Source organism: Acomys russatus, chromosome 18, assembly GCF_903995435.1.
Source record: "Acomys russatus chromosome 18, mAcoRus1.1, whole genome shotgun sequence".
Classification (NCBI taxonomy): Eukaryota; Metazoa; Chordata; class Mammalia; order Rodentia; family Muridae; genus Acomys; species Acomys russatus.
Genome location: NC_067154.1, coordinates 6532244 through 6551275, shown reverse-complemented (window position 1 = coordinate 6551275; position 19032 = coordinate 6532244). Strand labels below are relative to the sequence as shown.

The 19032-nt window shown below is 44.6% G+C and overlaps 1 protein-coding gene across 3 annotated transcripts in view; it reads right to left on the bottom strand.

Moving 5' to 3' along the window:
- Xkr6 (XK related 6) overlaps positions 1–13294 on the bottom strand; it is a 206466-nt gene extending 193172 nt beyond the window's left edge. Inside the window, exon 1 of one of the 3 annotated variants that reach the window (XR_007832280.1) lies at positions 12506–12650. Coding sequence is in view for 1 of the 3 variants with exons in the window: in XM_051160674.1 (XP_051016631.1) it covers positions 12506–13257 (752 nt within the window). In the remaining 2 variants the exon portion in view is untranslated. Of the gene's footprint in view, positions 1–12505 lie in introns of all 3 variants that reach the window. The other 2 variants (XR_007832281.1, XM_051160674.1) reach the window with 2 other exon arrangements.
- Positions 13295–19032: the final 5738 nt, after the last annotated feature.

Below are 19032 nucleotides of genomic sequence, written 5' to 3'. Positions count from 1 at the left end.
AAGTTCAGTATCAGTAAGCCATGGAAAGTGAAAGGGAGAACATTATCCCTCAATAAGAGTTCATTCATCAAAGACACAACACATCAAAAATGAGAAAGGAGATAACGTAGAGCCTGACTAGAAACAAGGATCACCAGAACTAAAGGAAAAATAGGAAGTTCAGCAAGCGCTGTTCCATAGTGAGTAGAACTTCAGGGAAGACAAATAAATGGAGCCAGATGCACCAGCTCGATCCAGCAGCCACAGTGGCCACTGCCCCGAACAGCAAGGGCAGATGCTCTTGTTAAAGGTACTTTAACACAGCACAGGACAAGTCCACGCCTGGTCACAGAACAGGACAAAGCACACTCAGTGACAGCACCTCCATGCTGCTCAACACAAGCTTCTCACAGGAGCCATCAGGCTGTCACTGTGCCTGCCTATCTCCTGCTGCCCAGAGGTGATGTGTTGTGCTTTTGTGCTTTTGTGGATGCTTGTTGTCTCCTGGTTCTTTTTCTTTACCACAGAGAAGTCCACTTTAGACTGTGGAGTTCTTTTCTTCTTCTATGACTATCTCTGGGTGTCAACAGGAGCAATGTCAGGAAGCATGCAGACCCCAAAGAAAGACCTCAGAAATACAGTCCTACACATGACTTATAGAGAAATGTTTACTATAACTAAGCTACACCCAAGGAGGGGAAGAGCCAGCAAAGCGCCCGCAGCCAGTGCAGCTGTTTCAGGCTATGAATTAAAACTATGAACATAAAATCTTGTAACGATAGCTAAATCACTAGCCTATCAACAGTTTACCTAGGACGGAGTAACATGTACACTAAGCAGTCTGTGCCCTGCACAGTAAGACCCAAACTTAAAGCTGTAAGCCCACTTACATGTGGCCTGTGAGCCTTCTACATCTATATTAACTCACGCTACCAGTCACTGCCCTCCGCCGCTAAGAGAAAAAATGTGATTTTATTATGGTCAGAATCAAGTCTATTTCAGTGATGAATTCAACTCAAAACCACACAGATACGGGGCTAGAGATGGCTCAGGGGTTAAGAACACTGGGTGCTCTTACAGAGGACCCTGCAGAGTCCCAGCACCCACATGACAGCTCACAACCATCAGCAATTCCAGTTCCAGGGATCCAGTGCCCTCTTCTGGCCTCCATGGGCAACAGGCACACAAGCGGTGTACAGACACACAAGCAGGCAAAACATTCACACACATAAAAGTTTAAATTAATAAAAATAAAAGTTAAAAATATTGAAATCTAGTTATTTGATAGGACACATTACAAAAAAAGGAGGGAGAGCTCACAACCCCTTCCTGCCAATGGCAGTTACCATGAGGTCCCTCAGGATAAGGACTTTCTTATTTTATTCTTACACAGATCAGTATTTTTGTCTTAATTCTAAAACACACGTCACATTTTTTACAAAATGCTAAGTTTGGGCAAGAGGTGGCTGTGCAGTTAAGAGCATTTTTGTTCTTGCAGAGGACCAGGGTTAGGTTCTCAGCTCCCACACATGGCAGCTTATGACCATCTGTAACTCCAATACTCAGGGATCCAATCCTCTTCTGGCCTCTGCAAGCTTTGAGGCATGCACATGAGGACATACGTACATGCAGGCAAACATTCACACGCATAATATGAAAATACAAGTACCAAGTGTCAATACGCATTACGAAAGTCAGTCATTCAGTTAAGACGCCCCCTATGCAGAGGCTCCTGCCCATGTAGCCCAATTGTTAAACCTCTGATGAGGGACAACGACAACCGCTGCCTGCCGGCTACTCTCCCTGAGGGAAGATGGTGAGGGGATGACAACTGCACCAGGACTGCTGTGGAGTCTCCAGCACCGCCACTCTTAGGAATTGAGCACTCACTCTTCTCTCTCCCAGATGACGTGTGACACTCCACATAAGTCACAACTACTGTAGGAGCCTGTACTGTACATTCCTTCCCAAAAACAGTTGCTGAGGAGCACATGTGTGCAGCAGTAAGGGAATAAAAGGGTATGACCAACTAGATCTTCCTGCAGCAGGGCACTACACACTGCAGCAGTGGCGCTGCCAGCTGCCGCCTAAACACTATTTTCCAACATCTCCTGAAGGCTAGTACTTACTCAAATAGATTTTTAAAAGAAGATGGATGCAAAATATTGTAATTATTAGAAGATTATTATAATTAGGTATTCTGTTCCTTCCTTTGATACAGGAACAAAGTGCCTGCAACTTGCAAGGAACACAAAGTGCCTTCCTTTAGCTGCTTATTAATTGTCTTGGAGGTTACACCGATGCACTGGGCAGACACACTGACCTGTGTGCTTCCAATTAGAGCTCTCCCCTTAAGTCTCCAGCAAGCTCACCAGGTCTTCTCATGAGCCTATTCCATGAATGCCAGTCAAGCAGAGGAGAAAGGAAAGTGGACAGCCGTGGGGAACTATCACCTTCTCAAACACCTCAGATCTTTGTGGAAGAACAGAGGGGTCTGTCTCATCCACCCAAGGTGATTCAGTCTCTCCTCTAAGCCAGGAAAAAGAAATTAAATTTATTCACAATGTACACTCACTTCAAATTGGGGTGAGTAGTCAAACCCTTTTTAAATTCTACTGATCTCCTACTTCACTCTGAACGTAACGCATGGTTCCTAGGCCTCATGCGCTACACTTCCATCACCTACCAGAACAATGAGCCTTCGGCACTTTCTTCCAAACCCCTCCAAAATGCATCACCCTTCTGTGTGCCAGCAGCAGACACACGATCTAAGGCCCTGCTCAAAAGCCAGCTTTCTTTTGCAGCACAGTGCATAAAACAAGACAATACAAGCCTGCAGCTTATCTCCCACAGTAATCTGCATTTAAAGCATGAAAATGGGTGTCAACTTCTGACCCCAAGGAATGAGATGCTCTGTACTACCCACTCCTGCGTGAACATTACATGAAGACCATGTAAAATGCTTTTTACAAGGACTCCAATTCCTGCAATGTTTCTAACCTGACATCCTACCGCAGTCTACCAAAACTTCTGGTATGTATTTGTTACTCTTATTATGTAATTTGCAGTTAACCCTCAAGTCTGAGAAGATTTTATTACCCACACAGGTCACAAACTGACTTCTTAAAAAAAACAAGAATGTTTATCTAGACCCCTGTATGGGCTCACTGGTGTTATTTCACATAAAGGAACTTTAATTATTAAGTAGCTGCTAAATAAATATATAGTTATTATTTTCATGTGTCAGTGACCCAGTTTTAAAGGCTATTTAAGAATCACCAAAAATGTAACCTATAATTAATAGAGAATTAGTAGAGAGATACTTTTAAAGAGCAGTTAAAAACTTCCTTTCTGGAATGGTAGGTGCCTATTTTTACATTATCTTTTGGACTTGTACATGAACTTCTAAAACACACTGTCCTGTTTCGACAGCACATTAGGTTTAGCTTCACACTTAAGTCACACTTAGATAATTAACACCTTTGTAAGGAATTTTCAGATAATTGTAATCTGTCCCCAAGAATCACTAACACAAATGTTAAATAGTATCCAGTACATTTTAGTATATGAAAAGTTCCAAATCTAAGTAAAAATTTACAAGTTTTCTAGGCAATATATTTGGTGATGTATAAAATTAGTGTGTAGAAATAAAGTCACTTTGGAGAGCCTGGGTCCAATAAAAGTCCCACAGAAGGAACAGAATTCCTTTAAAGTGACATTAGCCATAGTTAAATATCAAAACCCAACCTTTTCTAAGCCAGATGAACTATGTTTTAAAACTTGAAATATTAGCAAGTCTAGGTATAGGGCTGTAATACTTCGCGGGAGACATTTTTACAATAAAGAACCACTGGGGGCTGGGAAGACAGCCTAGCCAATTAAATACACAGCAAGCATGGAGACCTGACTTTGATTCCCAGACCCCCCATGAAAAAAAGCAGCCATGGTTGCACACACTTGTTATTCCAGCACTGGGGAAACAGAGACAGTAGGATGCCTGGAGCTCAATGGCAGCCTACTTGGTAAGTTCCAGGTACTAAACAAACAAACAAACAAACGTGCCAAGATGAGGAGCCCCGGAGACCAGCACCCAGGATGTCTCAGCACATTTAATTTAGGTTTATTTAGTATGGCTCCAGCTTCAAATCATTAAATTTAGCTCTTAGCTTTAAAAATTAAATAGTTAACTATTTTCCAGGCCCAACAGGCAAGGTCAGTTATACATTTTTAAGGGGAATTGCACAATGGATGACTGACAGGGCGCCCAAGTTCTGAAAGATTTTTTTAGAGAAACTTTGTTGATCCTTGAACTAAAGCAACAATCAAAATTTTAAAAGGGAATTGCAGAGCCAGGCCTGGTGGGGCAGAACTATAATCACATCATCTGGAAGACAGACCCAGGAAAATCACCCACACATCTGAAGCCAGCCTGGCCTCTGTAATGAGTTCCAGGCCAGTTGGATTGCGCATATAGACAGGTGAGACAGTATAGATAGCTCAGCAGGTGACAGGGCCTGCCAGGCAAGCCTGATGACCTGAGGTCAATCCCAGGATCCCATGATGGAAAGAGAAAGCCAACTCCCAAAAGTTGCTCTCTAATCTCTACAGGTATGGGTGGCATGGTGCATGCACACCCACACACGCAGGAACCAAAACGAAACTTTAAAACAACCACAAAAAGCAATCACTTCTTATACTCTCATAATCACTGGCATGATGTGTGTGTGCTTATTAATTCTTTGACATTTTCATACAATGCATATTGACCAGATCCATCCCCCCCTCTCACATATACATGCATTTGCCGCTGTGATCTGATGATTTAAGTACAGTTATTTCTTTCTGAGTCTCATTTCACTAAAATGCAAACTCCTTTTTGCATGGAGTGCAAGCCATTCTTGACCTTGGCACGTCCACTGGGCTCATTTCAGTCTGGCATCTATGTGGAAGTGCTATGTGTCACTCAAGCCAAAGGTTGAAGAAACAGGCCCACTCTTGCCTATCTATGGCTGGATTGTGCCAGAGAAATGCCAGAGCCACCACCAGCCAAGACCACCTGCAGCCAGGACCACAGCAACAGGCCATGCATTCCTGTGGTGTCTTTGTTAGTGCAGAAACTAGCAGTGACTAACGCACAGGCAGAGCTGCTGCTTCCCACTGAAGTAGTTTCTTGATTTGGAAGTTCTACTCATCCTTCAAAAACAAACCTACGAAAACAGATTGTTTATATTGCAGAAAGCGGTCTGTTTATTCTACCCATCAGTCTTTTCCCTGACAACTGGCTACTGTTGCTCTTTTTGTTTACTGTGTGCGCAGATGAATTTTAATATAAACCCTCACCATAACCACATAACAAATGAGGCAAATTCCCAAAGCACTCCAGGCGCCAGGCGCACTATTCAACAGGATCACTTCTCATGCAGTGGCAAGGTCACAGAAGTAGACACTTAGAAGGGGGTTAAGACAGCCCCTCTTTGCTTCTTTACTATCTGCTGGGGCCAACTAAGCATGAAGAGAGTAATCATTTCCACTTGACCTTGGAACACTGTACCATCTCTCCCAAGCTAGGCTTCCCGGTACAGTACAACCTTGACATTTCAATGGCTGCATCTTGACACCTCTCAATTCCAACATGTAGCACATGTTTCTATACCACAGGCCCCTCCATGTGCCTGTGAGGTGGGAACAGTAGCATATGGGGAAGTGTCATTAGCCCAAAGAAGCCCCCTCTTCTTAGCATGCTCTGCAGCTACTGGTGGTCTCAAAAAATAATGAGGAAGACAGCAAAGAGGAAGACTGCTTTCTAAAAGAATGCTGAGAATCTTATCAAATACCTTCATCAAGGGCCAGCAAGAGGGCTCAGCAGATGAAAGCACTTGCTCCCAAGCCCTGCAGCCTGTGTTCAATCCCCAGAATTCAAATGAGGAAGAAAACCGACTCCCACAATCTGTTTTCTGACCTCTGCGCAAGCCCACACAAACACACAAATCCTGTTTTAATGGTTTTTTTAAAAGGATTTTAAGCCGGGCATGGTGGCACACGCCTTTAATCCTAGCACTCAGGAGGCAGAGGCAAGCAGATCGCTGTGAGTTCGAGGCCAGCCTGGTCTATAAAATGAGTCCAGGCCAGCCAAGGCTACACAGAGAAACCCTGTCTCATAAGACCAAAAGAAAAAAGAAAAAAAGGATTTTACATGTGGGAATCAGGGAAAACCTAGAGTAGAATCACAGAAAGGTGATTCTATGCAAAGTTATGGTCTTTATTAGTGGGCTGCTTACAAAGTTACTGTTTTAGGTAATCTGTATTTACTCTTTTCCCCCACAGCCCTAATATTTGTAGTGTGTGGTTTTCCAGATGGTATGTGTTCAAATAATGATCCTGTATTCTACTGCATTTCGGTACCAAATGTCTCCACAACAATATCCAGAATTGTAAGTGCATAATATGGCCACAGCAATTATTTGAGTAATACATGATCCACATTTTCATCAACCCCATTCCAGGTTTGAAAAAACCTAGCCAGCTACTGTTTAAATACCGGAGTTCAGGCTAGAGAGATGGCTCAGCGGTTAAGAGCACTGACTGCTCTTCCAAAGGTCCTGAGTTCAATTCCCAGCAACCACACGTAACCATCCATAACTCCAGTTCCAGGGGATCTGGAGCCCTCTTCTGGCTTCTGTTACAAGTACCCAGTCCACATACATACATGCAGGGTGTAAACACTAATATGCAAGAAATATATATTAATAAATAAATCTGTAAAAATTGCTAAAAACTATCCACAGAGCCCTTTTCATAATTCTATCACAATAATCCTGATCTGCATAGATCTTAACTTTACAGAACCAGCCTAAGTCACCGAGAATGTACTCCTTTCTCCGTGAACACTTCTCTGTAAGTACTGTGTGAATCAAGACAGGTACAACTGTGTTCTCACTCCGCTCTCGAAGAGCTAGGGGAACTTGCTGGAAACCTAGACTTTCAGAATAGTTAGATTCTTTTCTTCTTTTAAGTTTTTTTTCCCCAAGGATAGTAGCACATGCCTTTAATCACTCACTAAGAAAGCAAAAGGGGATAGCTCTCCATTGAGTTCGAGACCAGCCTGGTCTACATAGTGAACTGCAGGTCAACCAAGGTTACATAGTAAGATCTATCTCAAAATAAAATTTTTTTTCACTTTATATGTATGGGTGTTTTGCTTGCATGTATATTACAGGAGGTTGTGAGCCACCTGACATGGGTTCTGGAAACTGAACCCAGGTCCTCTGGAAAAGAAGCAAGTGCTCTTAACAGCTAAGCCATCTCGCCAGTCCCTAATATTTAAGATGCTTGGGGTCATCCTAATCCCAGAACTCATGGACCAAAATCTCTCATGACAGATCCAAATATCTGACTTTGGGGTGAGCTTGATGCACAGCTCAGGCTAGCAAGTGAGTACTTTGTAGCCCTAAGGCATTTCCAACAGATCAACAGAAAGCAATAAAGAAAGACTGCTTATAGATGGGACCAGAGGTATGAATGGTGGCCCAGAGGGGTCAAACCTGACATATCCTCTCAGCAGTGTAGATTTATAGGGCTGAAAGGCATCTACCCTGAGAAAAGAGTTGGATATAATTGCTGAAAATACTGTTCTCAAGACATGCTCCGTGGTGGTCTTCACTGATGTGCCACATTTGATGTCATCATCAGCTACAAGACTTGAAACTCTGCCCCAATTTCAATGGGTCTAATAATACATCAGACTAAAAGAACAAAGTGTCAAGGAACCTCAGCTCATCTACCAAGGGGTCCCAGAGCCTTAAAGGTGCCACAAGCCCACTTCCAACTAGCCAAAAGAGCAAACTCTCAGGGGAAGCAAAGTCACTGAGAGCCACACCAGCTGCCTTGGCCTTCACTCAGGGAGAAGAACCCCATGAAGGAGAACACTGGGACCAGCTTTGCCATCACTGAGATCCAGTGACCAGTGGCACAGGTTGCATAGCCCCCCTGGCCCCATTCCATCTGTAAAATGGGTGCAATTTTTAAATTGGATGATACATGTGTAATACAGAATTCCCCATCCTCCTTAGTTCTCAATCTCAATCTCTTTTCCACTGTCACTGTGGTTCCACAGTCTCACGAGTTAGCTGGCCCCAGCTGACAGCAGGCATCCCTCCATCTCCAACCTTAACTAGGAACTGGGGCAGTCCCTCCAAAACTATCATGAAATCTAAAGCCATTTTTATAACAACCCTCACTGGGCACCCTCTGAGGGCGGAGCCAACAGCAAGGCCCAAGATGCTGAGGAAAGACTTGAACATGGTCACAGACATGCAAACTCAATCACACAGTTCAGAGTGCAGAGCCTCCAAAAACAAAAACAAAAAACAAAAAACTCACTTCCTAATAACAGCTCAGTACACTGAAGTGGAGTCTGGAGTGGGCCGTCCCTATGACTGACTCACACACCCATTATCCCCAGGGAAAAGCACCTGACGAATAGTGCACACAAAGCTACACAGGAAGCGACATGGTCAGCAATTCGTACTAGGCAAGCTTGCACTAAACAGACCTCAATCACACTCTGATGCTCCACAGAGGCAAGTTCAACATACCAAATCACTACAAACACAGTTTGTATGTCAGCTTGACATAAGCTATAGTCATGTGAGAGGAGGGGACTTGAAATGAAAAACTACCTCAATAGAATCGAACTGCAAGAAGCCTGTAGGGCATTTTCCTAATTAGTGATTAGAGAGAGGACCCAGCCAGTAGTGGGAGTGTCACACCCCCCCCCCATCCTGATATAAGCAGGCAAGCTGAGCAAGCCAGTAAACAGCACTCTTCCATGGCCTCTTCATTAGTTCCTACCTCTAGGTTCCCATCCGGTTTGAGTTCCTCCCTTAGTCTCCCTCAGCAGACTATCTTTCAGGATATGGAAGCCTTTCTTCCCCAAGTTGCTTTTGGCCATCACAGCAATACTAACCATAGCTAAGACACAGCTACACTTCCTTGCTCCAAGTTGGGCGTAGCATGACAGAGATGTCAAATGTGTGCCATCTTGACAGGGAAGACAACACAAGGAGAGCTCTCCTCTGTATCAGGGGAAGCTACTTAAATAGGCACCATACTCTCTCCAAACAGACTCCTGAAATCTTACATTTTAAAACAGGCAAGAAAAAGAAGGGAGAGAAACAAGTGTTCAGTGTTTAATGGAATTGGTTTTGACAACGTACAACTTCACTGGTATCTTTTCTTAGAAACATGGCCCAAATCAAATGATGGATTGCCTAGTCTTAACCTGGATGCCATGTGACCACATGAAAGAGCACAATTTAGGTCACAGATGTGATGTAGGAAATAGCTGGAACCCTAAAGACTCACAGTAAAGGGCTGAGTCAATGCGTGCTTATACATGTTGACAAGCAACCATTTGCCAAGAGGTGAAAACAAGAAGAGTGAAAACCTTTCTCACAAGCTCTTCCGTACGAATGACTCCAATGCAAGCAACATGCCTAGCAGGTACTAATGAGCAGGCCTTGTTTTTGGAGCATTTCAAGTAAAGTCAGTCCAAAAATAAAAAATGAAAATCCCTGCTCAGTAATATTGCTTTTGAAAGGCAACAGTAGAGACAATGCAGCTTTGATGAATTACCCTGCCTTTTAATATTGTTGCTCTGTGAGTTATGTAAAGATACATTCCGATCTAGAAGTCAGACATACTAAAAACACAGGCATCTTCCATAATTTCTTTCCAGCGAAGACTCTGGAAAGGTAAATGAAGATGGGGGCAAATACAGCACCCCATTTAAGTTCTCAAAGCTAAATCTACACTTTTCAGTTTGTCCCGAACTCTAGACTTCAACTTTGCACAAACACAATGAAGCTTGGCTAAATGAGGCCTGGGGCAGGGGCTCACACTGACAAGAAAGACTGGCTGGCCCTGAACTTTAACTTCACAAGAGCTCCTTCCCACTAATGGGATGGGTCACATCAGAATAAATCCTCAGAAAACTTCACTTGACATCAACATGCTTATTGCCCACATTCACACACACAAGCAGACAGTAATCCCAGCTTGTCCAAAGAAAAGCCTAGCTATTAACTACACACTACACAATCCCTACTAACAGCTCAAGATCGCTCGCACACCCAAACTTTTTGACTCTTCAGACCAGCCTACAACAGACTGAAAAACGATGTTCTCAATACCAAACCCACGTTGATGCAGCGTGGAATTATTTAGGGAAAGAGCTAAAATTTTAAACTTTAAGTTTAAGAGTTACTTTGAAAATGTCATTGCACTTCAGCTATGCTCGTAAGTAAAAATGCTATTCTCCTGTTCATAAACCGTTAGCTGCAGGAAAACAAATTATCTGCAGCTAAATGCAGCTAGAGTAATGGTCACCGGGACCACTACTTAGAACACTAGTCAACAACCATGGGAAGACCAGAAAAATCAAGGCCCACTGTCACTTTTTCCTGAATGTGATGTCAGCCCTGCAGGACGTGTTAATTCAATCCCAGGCTTTCTGAGGTGCTCTGGTGATGCAGAATAAAGACCTGAAGAAAACATTCAGAACACAAACTTTCTTACTGTCTAACCAGAGTCCAGCTTTATTAACTGAGATACTGAGGCCTCAAACCTACTTTGTATAGAAGACAAGCTAGGCCAATCTCCTCAGAGGAAATGTACTCAAAGGATTCACCCCAGGGTAGGCTTTACTAGCAAAATTGTTCTCCTTGCACCTGCTGTCACTGGCAAAGTCATTGGTTCCAGAACACACTGAAGCAGATTTTAAGTCGGAGGACAGAGTGACTAAGGTTTCCGTGGTTTCTTGGGGTAGCCCCGTGAGGTAAACAGTGGAAGTCGTCAGTCAGGCAATCAGTGAAATAAACATCGAAGGTAGACAGAAAGGCAGCCGGTAGACTAAGCTAATCAGTAGACAGTGAGGTGGGAGGTAGTGAGGTGAGCAGTGAGACAGCTGGAGGGAAGAGCAATGGTAATCAGTGAGGTAGTTTGTAAGGTAGCTAGTGAGACAGCAGACGGTGAAGGTGGTTGGTTTAGTAAGGCAGTCATAGGGAGGTATTCAGTAAGTAGACAGAAATAGACACCGAGACAGTCAGCAGACAGTGAGACAGTGAGGTAAACACCAGGAGTCAGGCAGTTAGGTAAGCAGCAAGGTAACTGGTGAGGTAGACAGTGAAGAGAGTGAGGGAAGCAGGGATAATGATATAACTAGTGAAGCAGTTAGTGACGCCAGACAGACAGTGAGGGAATCAAGTTGCTGAGCTAGGGAGGTAGGCAGGCAGTGGAAACGGTAAAAAGTGAGGTAGCCAGTGATGTACCAGGTCAGTGCAGAAGGCAATGAGGGTAAACAGTGGAGTAGCTAGTTAGTGAGGTGGCCTGGAGGTGAGGTAGTCAATGAGGGTAAGACAGTGAGATAATCAGAGAGGCAGACCATAAAGGCAGTCGATGATGCCTGTGATGCAAACACTGGTGAGGCAGCCAGGCTGTGGGGTCAACAGGGAGGCAGTCAGGAGGCGGCAGGGAGGCAGGGGCTAGGCAATGAGAGCAGTCAGTGAAGTGAAGAGTTAACGGTAGTCTATATGGCAGTGAGACAGTGAGGTAAACAGCTAATGAGGTAGGGAGTCAGTGGGGTAGCCAGTCAGTGTGGTACTCTACGTGGTTAGACAGTGAGGTAGACAGTTAAGGTTCCTTGGCAAGTGCTTTTGAGAGATCCACCTGCCACACTAGGACTTCACAGAAGGAAGGGAAAAGGCCTTGAGGCCAAGCTTTCATCTTCCATGTAAACAGAAATCACACATAGGCCTGGCCATTAAAAACAGAAAAGGTGCCCAAGTGGCTCAGTGATTTTCCAAAGGTGAGAGTTAACATCAAACGCTTGCTGCCATTAGATACCATCTCATTTTTCCCCTGTCACTGCGAAAAGGGCACATCTATGCCAGAAAGGAAAAAAAAGTCATCTTTCCTTCAAGGAGGGCATTGGTGTGGAGCGGTTTGCAGGGGTTGGGGCTGCGGGAAGAGGAGGGGCGTGAAAGGAAGGAGTGCTTTAAGGAGAGGCAGCTAGGGTTTTTCCACAGGGCCCCACACCGGCCACTGCAGAGAGAAAAGGAGAGGTGGGGGAGAAACGAAATGTCTCGCAGGGGAGGGAGCGGGGGGGGGGGGGGGCAAGGCCAAGTGCAACCGGCTAGAGGAGGCCAGGTCCCCTCCAGGGCGCAAGCTCCGGTTACCTTGGGACACAGGGAGGGGGGAAAGGGGCAACCAGGATGGAGGTCTGCAGAGAGGAGGGAGGGCAGAGTCAGGGTCTCCTCCAAGTGCGACCCAGGGACGGAGATGGGCAAACAGCCGGACCTGGGGCCTCCCTCCGGCCAAAAGGCGTGGCCAGGCATCCTATTGACCGTCGCGAGACGCCTGGACAGCTCGCGGCAACCCTGCTCAGCACAACCGGGCCAGTCTGAGCAGCCCGCGCTCGGCCGCAGCCCCCCCCCTTCAACCCCAGCCACCCACCCCGCAGTGCTCTTACCTCCACACCTGCCCCATCTGCAGCAGGTGGATGACAGACTGCCAGATCCACACGGAGAGGCGGCACAGACGCTGCGCCCCCGGGGTAGCCGAGCCCCCCGCACCCGGCCCGCCTCGGGCCGCGCCGTGGCCGTAGCCGGCCCCCATCATTGGGGGTCCCCGGCTGCTGAGCCCCTCCACGGCGCCCAGCCCGCCGCCCGTGTAGTCCTGCACGAACCAGCGGAAGCTCAGGCTCTGCACCAGCAGCGACGGCACCAGCACGAAGAACAGGGTCAGCCCGAAGCAGCCGTAGTCCCCCTTGCGGTAGTAGTCGAGGGCCAGCCACAGGTCGGTACCCACGTCCCCGAAGAACACCAGCAGCGCTAGCACGATCCACAGGCAGTCGAGCCACGGCCGCTCCACCTGCGGCGACGCGGGCTGCGGTCGGCCGGCCGAGGGCGTCGGGGGGTGGCGGCCGGCGGCCCCGGGCGGCTGCAGCGGCTGGTCCCCCCCGTCGGCGGCGGCGGCGCTGCGGCGCGGCTTCTTGCCCAGCAGCGAGCGCAGGCAGGCGGAGCGGCAGCCCCAGTAGCACGAGGAGGTGTTGCAGCAGTGGCAGATGTGCAGCGAGCTGCTCTCGCCGGGCTCGCTGCCGTCGCCGCCGCAGCCGCCTCCCCCGGGCTCCCCGTCCTCCTCGCCGCTGCCCACCGCCTCGTCCAGGTTGTGCAGCTGGGCGAAGCCCACCCCCACGCCACCGCCATCGGATTTCGCCGCCATCTTGACTCTCTTCCCAGCTCCGGAGGTTGGGGGGGGAGGGACGGGTGGGGGGAGAAGGCAGGGACCGGGGAGGGGGGGAACGAATGGAGAGGAAGGGGGGCGGGGAGGAAGCGGGGAGCAGACGAACGGGGGGAGTGGGCCAGGGAACCCCCTCCGCTTCCGGGCGGGTGGCGTCACTTCCGGGCGAGCCCCCCAATCGCACGGCGCCCGCAGCCTCTTGGCCCTACCCTGCCGGCCAAGATGGCCGCCCTCCTGTGCCTCAGCTGCTGGGCGGGGGGCCGGGGGGTTCTCCCCGCCAGGGCTCCCCTTCCCCTCTTCCGTTGACCCCGAAACCCATCAGGTTGACCCCTCGGCGTTTCAGAATCCCGCTGGGCTGAGTGAGGCGGTCCAAAGTGTTCCCTGGAGGAGGCAGTGCCAGACGTTTTGGGGTCCCCTTCCTCTGCGTCGCAGCTCTCAGCTTTGCTCTGGGAGAAACGCCCCCTAACACCCTCCCGGCTGCTGGCGGAGGGGCGGGACCTCTGAGGGAAGGGGAGGAGCTAGTACAAAGCAGGTGATTACTTGTCACTTCCGGGAGATAGGATGACCTCATTGTGTAGTTAGACATTCCCCCTCCCCCCAATCAAAATGGCTGTGTCTCACCTCTGGCTGAGCTGGGTTTTTTTTTTCCCCCCCTCTTACATCCGTGTTCTTTTCTTATTTTGAGGGACTCTAAAAAAATTACATAAGTCAGTATAGAGTCTACAAACTTACTGATTTTCACTTGTGTTTAGGCACCTCTCATCCCCATTGACCCCCCCCCCTGGTTTTCCTGTGACTTGATAACTTTCTCGTCTTTTGAAATAAAGTTTCCAACTTTCCCTCAAGAAAATTCTAGGTAAAATCTAACAAAAAAATCAGCCTGGTTGCCTCTTTTCTGTTGTAGCAAGGACTGAGTGAGCGTCTTGTGACCTTGAGTGTTTTCTAGACAGTCAAACATATTTCTACCTTTTTTTAACGCATGATTTTAAAACTTTATAAAGACCTTCATTTGAAAAACAAAACAAAAAGCTTTAAGCTGTATGTATCAATTACTTCTTCAGACAATTTAAATGTGTGAAACTTATCTCTGAGGTTTTTGGGGGGAGGTGCTAAGGCTCTGTTAGTAAACATGGCTTTAAATGAGTGAAAATGTTATTAATGTGCTATATCATTAAAATAGGTGCAGAGTACACAATTTGAGCTTTGCTAACAAACTGCACAAGTGAGGCAGCACTGAATGGATTTGAATTACAATGCTCTTCCAGTGAAAGACACAACAAACTACTTGGTTGTTACTGATTAGTTGAACTGAATATTTTCAAGACAAATAGTGAAAACACTGGGATTTTCTCACCAACCTCTGTATATTTTTTTAAACCCACTTTCCTTTCAGTAAAATTTAATAATGGCAATAGCGTTTTTTTAAATGCTAAGAAGACAAATAGGTAATATGTTTATAGCACTGGGATTCTGAAGAAAAAGTTTCTTTGACAACTTAGTAGTTACTTTGATGTATATGACATTTAACCCTATAGGATCTTCTTAAGTTTTTAGAGGGATTGGAAAAGAAGAGAATACCCCATTGTGGAACACAAATTTTCATAAGTATATAAGCCTATATAAAACATATAAAGACTATTTGAAGAGGATTTTATCTACACATTACGGAAAGTGATTCTAGCAACTAATCACATAACTGCATCTTTTGCTTCTTTCTGTATTTTAATCCTTTTACTTTCTATGGCAATAAAAACAAGCTAACTGGTAAAAATTATTTCTGCATATAAATTAAAGACTGCTTCTTTGCTGGAATTGAAATAACGCCTTGGGGGCTGGAGAGATGGCTCACTGGTTAAGAGCACTGGCTGTTCTTCTAGAGGTCCCACGTTCAGTTCCCAACACCCACATGGTCACAACTGTCTCTAACTCTAGTTTCAGGGCACCTGGCACCCTCATACAGGCATAAATGTAGGCAAAACACCAATACACATAAAAAATAAATATTTAAAAAGTGAAAAAAAAAAAAAGAAACAAGCAATTAAATAACACCAAAATACATGGATTGAATCCAGTTGCTCAGACTTGAGTTCTAGTTCCATTAAAGTAATAATGTGAATAATGTAAACAAAATAATCTCCTTAAACATTAGTTTTCACCATATCATGAAAGTAATAATAGTGCCTTCTTTGAAAAGATGCTCAGTAATCTATTCAAAGCTCTCGACATGATACCACATAGGTACCAGGTAGTAAATAAATGCTAACTGCCTGTGTTATCATTACCATTATTACTACTCTTACATTTGCATTATGCCAACATTTATCGATTTAAACTCCGTGAATAGATTCATTGGCTCTAATAAAAGAAAGCATTTTGAAATACTTCCAGGAAATAAGTGCAATTAATTTGTACTTTTAAATATATTTTCTTTATTTAAATTGTGGGGCTATGAAATGAGATGCAAAAGCAGGCAGTAACGGTATATTTATGATTCTTATTTCTCTGTGCCCTGAAAGATCAGAATCTACTTGTGAAATTAACTAAGTAAATTACACTCGCTAAGGCTGACAAAAGGGACAGACTCAAAATGTATCACAATTCAAATTTCAAGGAGATATATAAGAGTCAGTCTTTTCAAGTGATTTCAATTTTGGAATTGCTGGCTCAACAATTTTATCTTTCTTTTTTAGGAGGGGGACAATATATTCTCCAATTCAGAAGATTCTAAAATTAAAGTCAGACACAAGGATAATAAGCCTATCACAGAGACTTACTGAAAGGTTAATATGAATTTGGACAGTTCTATGAATGGTACTTTTTAACCTGGAATTTTAGGTCAGATATCTGTGTATGTTTAGCACTTCTCAGTATTGAATACATGGGCACTGAATAGACAAAGGAGTTGATGACTAATTTTCTGGGTAACTAACATTCAAAATTGTGTATCATAAATTATATTTTCTATTTTATGATGTAAATCTTCATAAAATCATTGAAGTGTTACAGAGACATCTCATCCCTTTATTTAAATTATAGAGAGAAGGGTAACTAAAATTTACTTATTGGCCTGCTTTCTACATACAGAGAGCTGGTTAACCTTTTAATTTGAGGTCTACTAATTTACTATTTTGCTGCTGGAAATTGACCTCAAGACTTTATACATGCTAAGCACATGATTTACCACCCACTTTTACCTAGGTAATCTTTCTTGTCTTCGTTAACCTTTCCTTGACAGCTTGGTTTTGAAATGGTCTTGTATTAAGAGGCTACTTGGGCCTACTAAGCATCTTTATTATAGGTGCTAGTGTGGCTTTTTCCTAATGTCTTTTTTTAATCTTTGCTTTCCATAATTCAGTTATGAGGTCAGTCAATGGTTTGATCTGACGCTTTTACTAGTATGTAGACTGAAAAGTTAAGCAACAAAGCATGCTCCATTTACATGTGAAGTGATTCTAAATACATTCTAAGAGCTTTGATGAGAATAGTAAGTAAGTGTGACTGTATGGAAGTTGCGATGTAAATCCTGCTTGGAAGTCCTTGGGTTTTCCTTCTTAATTCTTCACTATTTTCAGAAAAGCAAAGATTATTCATTTTAAATCTTACTGTGGTGCCAAAAGGCTCAGGAGTTTCTTCTGTCAGTTGTGCTAAATGACTTCTCCTGAGCCACACCCTATACCATCTACCCTATCACTGTACTGGTCCAACCCGCTAGTGTCAAACCCCAAAGGGCATCACATCACTCACTCTATTAGTTGTAAAAGGGACCCTGTTATATTGTGGTACTGGCACACATCTAGGAGACAGATCACTCAAGGTCCAAAATGGGGACGGGCCTCAGCAAAACATCTTAGAGGCGTCTGCATACATTCTTCACATGTATTGAGCCCGTGTAAGCTATTGCTTCTCCTCCTCCTCCTCCTCATCATCATCATCATCATCCTCGTCCTCCTCCTCCTCCTCCTCCAATGATTTATTTACTCTTATTTTACATGAATTGGTATTTTTCCTGTATATATGTCTGTGCTAGGGTGTTGGTTCCCACAGAGCTGGAGTGACAGACAGCTATGAACTGCCATGTGGGTGCTTAGAATTGAACCCAGGTCCCCTGGAAGAGGACCTTTCTCCAGCCCCAGAGCCTATATAAGCTTCTTAACAATAAGTGTGCATCGCCTTATCATTCCTGTGCCTTCTATTTTACTGACTTCTATAGAAATAGGACTTCTTTCAGAACTGCAAAATAAAGACATAGAACCTTTTATTTTGACAGTTGATGTTAAGAATTGAAGTGTTAGGCTAGAGAGATGACTGCATGGTTAAGAGCCTTTCCTCTTACAGAAGACCTAAGTTGGGTTCCCAGCACCCACACCAGATAGTTCACAACCACTGTAAAACCTGTTCCAGGAGGTTTGGTGTCCTCTTCTGGCTTCTCTTGGTGCTTTCACACATGTGACATACACACACACACAGACACACACACACACACACACACACACACACACACACACAAATAGAATTGAAGTATTGTTACTGGTGGCATAAATGGTACAATTTCTACAGAGGAGAATTAGACACTACCTGCCAAAATTACAAATGGAATTACTCCCTGCAACGATAATGTTTCTTATGTAAGTTTATCCTATAGACAAGTATGCGCATGCCAGAAAGTACAAATGGGACTGAAGATATGACTCAGCAGTTAAGAGTCCTGGATGCTCTTTCACATCACCTGGGTTCAATTCCCAGCACCGCATGGTAGCTTACAACTGCCTCTAACTCCAGTTCCAGGGAGTCTAATGGTCTCTAAGGGCATGAAGCACACACATGTTTCACAGATATGCATGCAGACAAAACATTCATGCATATAAAATATTCTTTACATTTTTATTTATTTATTTATTATTAATGTATTCAGCTCTCATACAATTCACCCTGACCACAGCCTCCCCTCCTTGCCCTCATGACAGTCCCCTAGTTATTTCTAAAATTTTTGGTATAATGTGTTTTGATCATAATTCTTTCCCTTTCCCCAAGTCCTCCCAGATCCATCTCACCTATCTGTCCACACGACTTCATTTTCTTTCTCTCAATATAAAAACAAAAACAAAAAAAGACAAGGGGGGGGGGAAGCCAAACCATAACTAAAATAACTTATCTAGTTTCAGACTCTTGACCTCATTAACAGTGTCAAATGTGAGTTCCAGCTCATGAAGTGATTGGTTAGATCCATTTTATTTATGCCACTGTTGCACCAATAATCACAGTATGCATGTAGACAAAACACCCAAGCTGCTTTTTTGTTTTTGTTTGGTTGTTGTTGTTGTTGTTGTTATTGTTTTGAGACAGGGTTTCTTTGTGTATCCTTGGCTGTCCTGGACTCCCTTTATAGGCCAGGCTGGCCTTAAACTCATGGCAGTCCACCTCCCTCTGCCTCCCTGAGTGATGGGATTAAAGGCATGTGCCACCACGCCCAGCTTCAAGATAAACTTTTTAAAAGAAAGTATATGTATATTCATACAACTCAGTTCTTCGTGTAGCATGTTTATAATAGCATGGAAATATGTAGAGGGTAAAATGACACAGACGTCAATTCAAGGGACACAACTAGATAAATTGTGGTGTGTCTCTGTGACAGACTATGATATGGTGATGTTGAAAATGTCAGTTCGCCCCTGAGTTAAGCAGAATGGGTTGCATGCTGTTGTGTTATACAAAAAGATCAAGTGTGGTACAAGAGAACGTGTTTCATCTTCCGTAAGA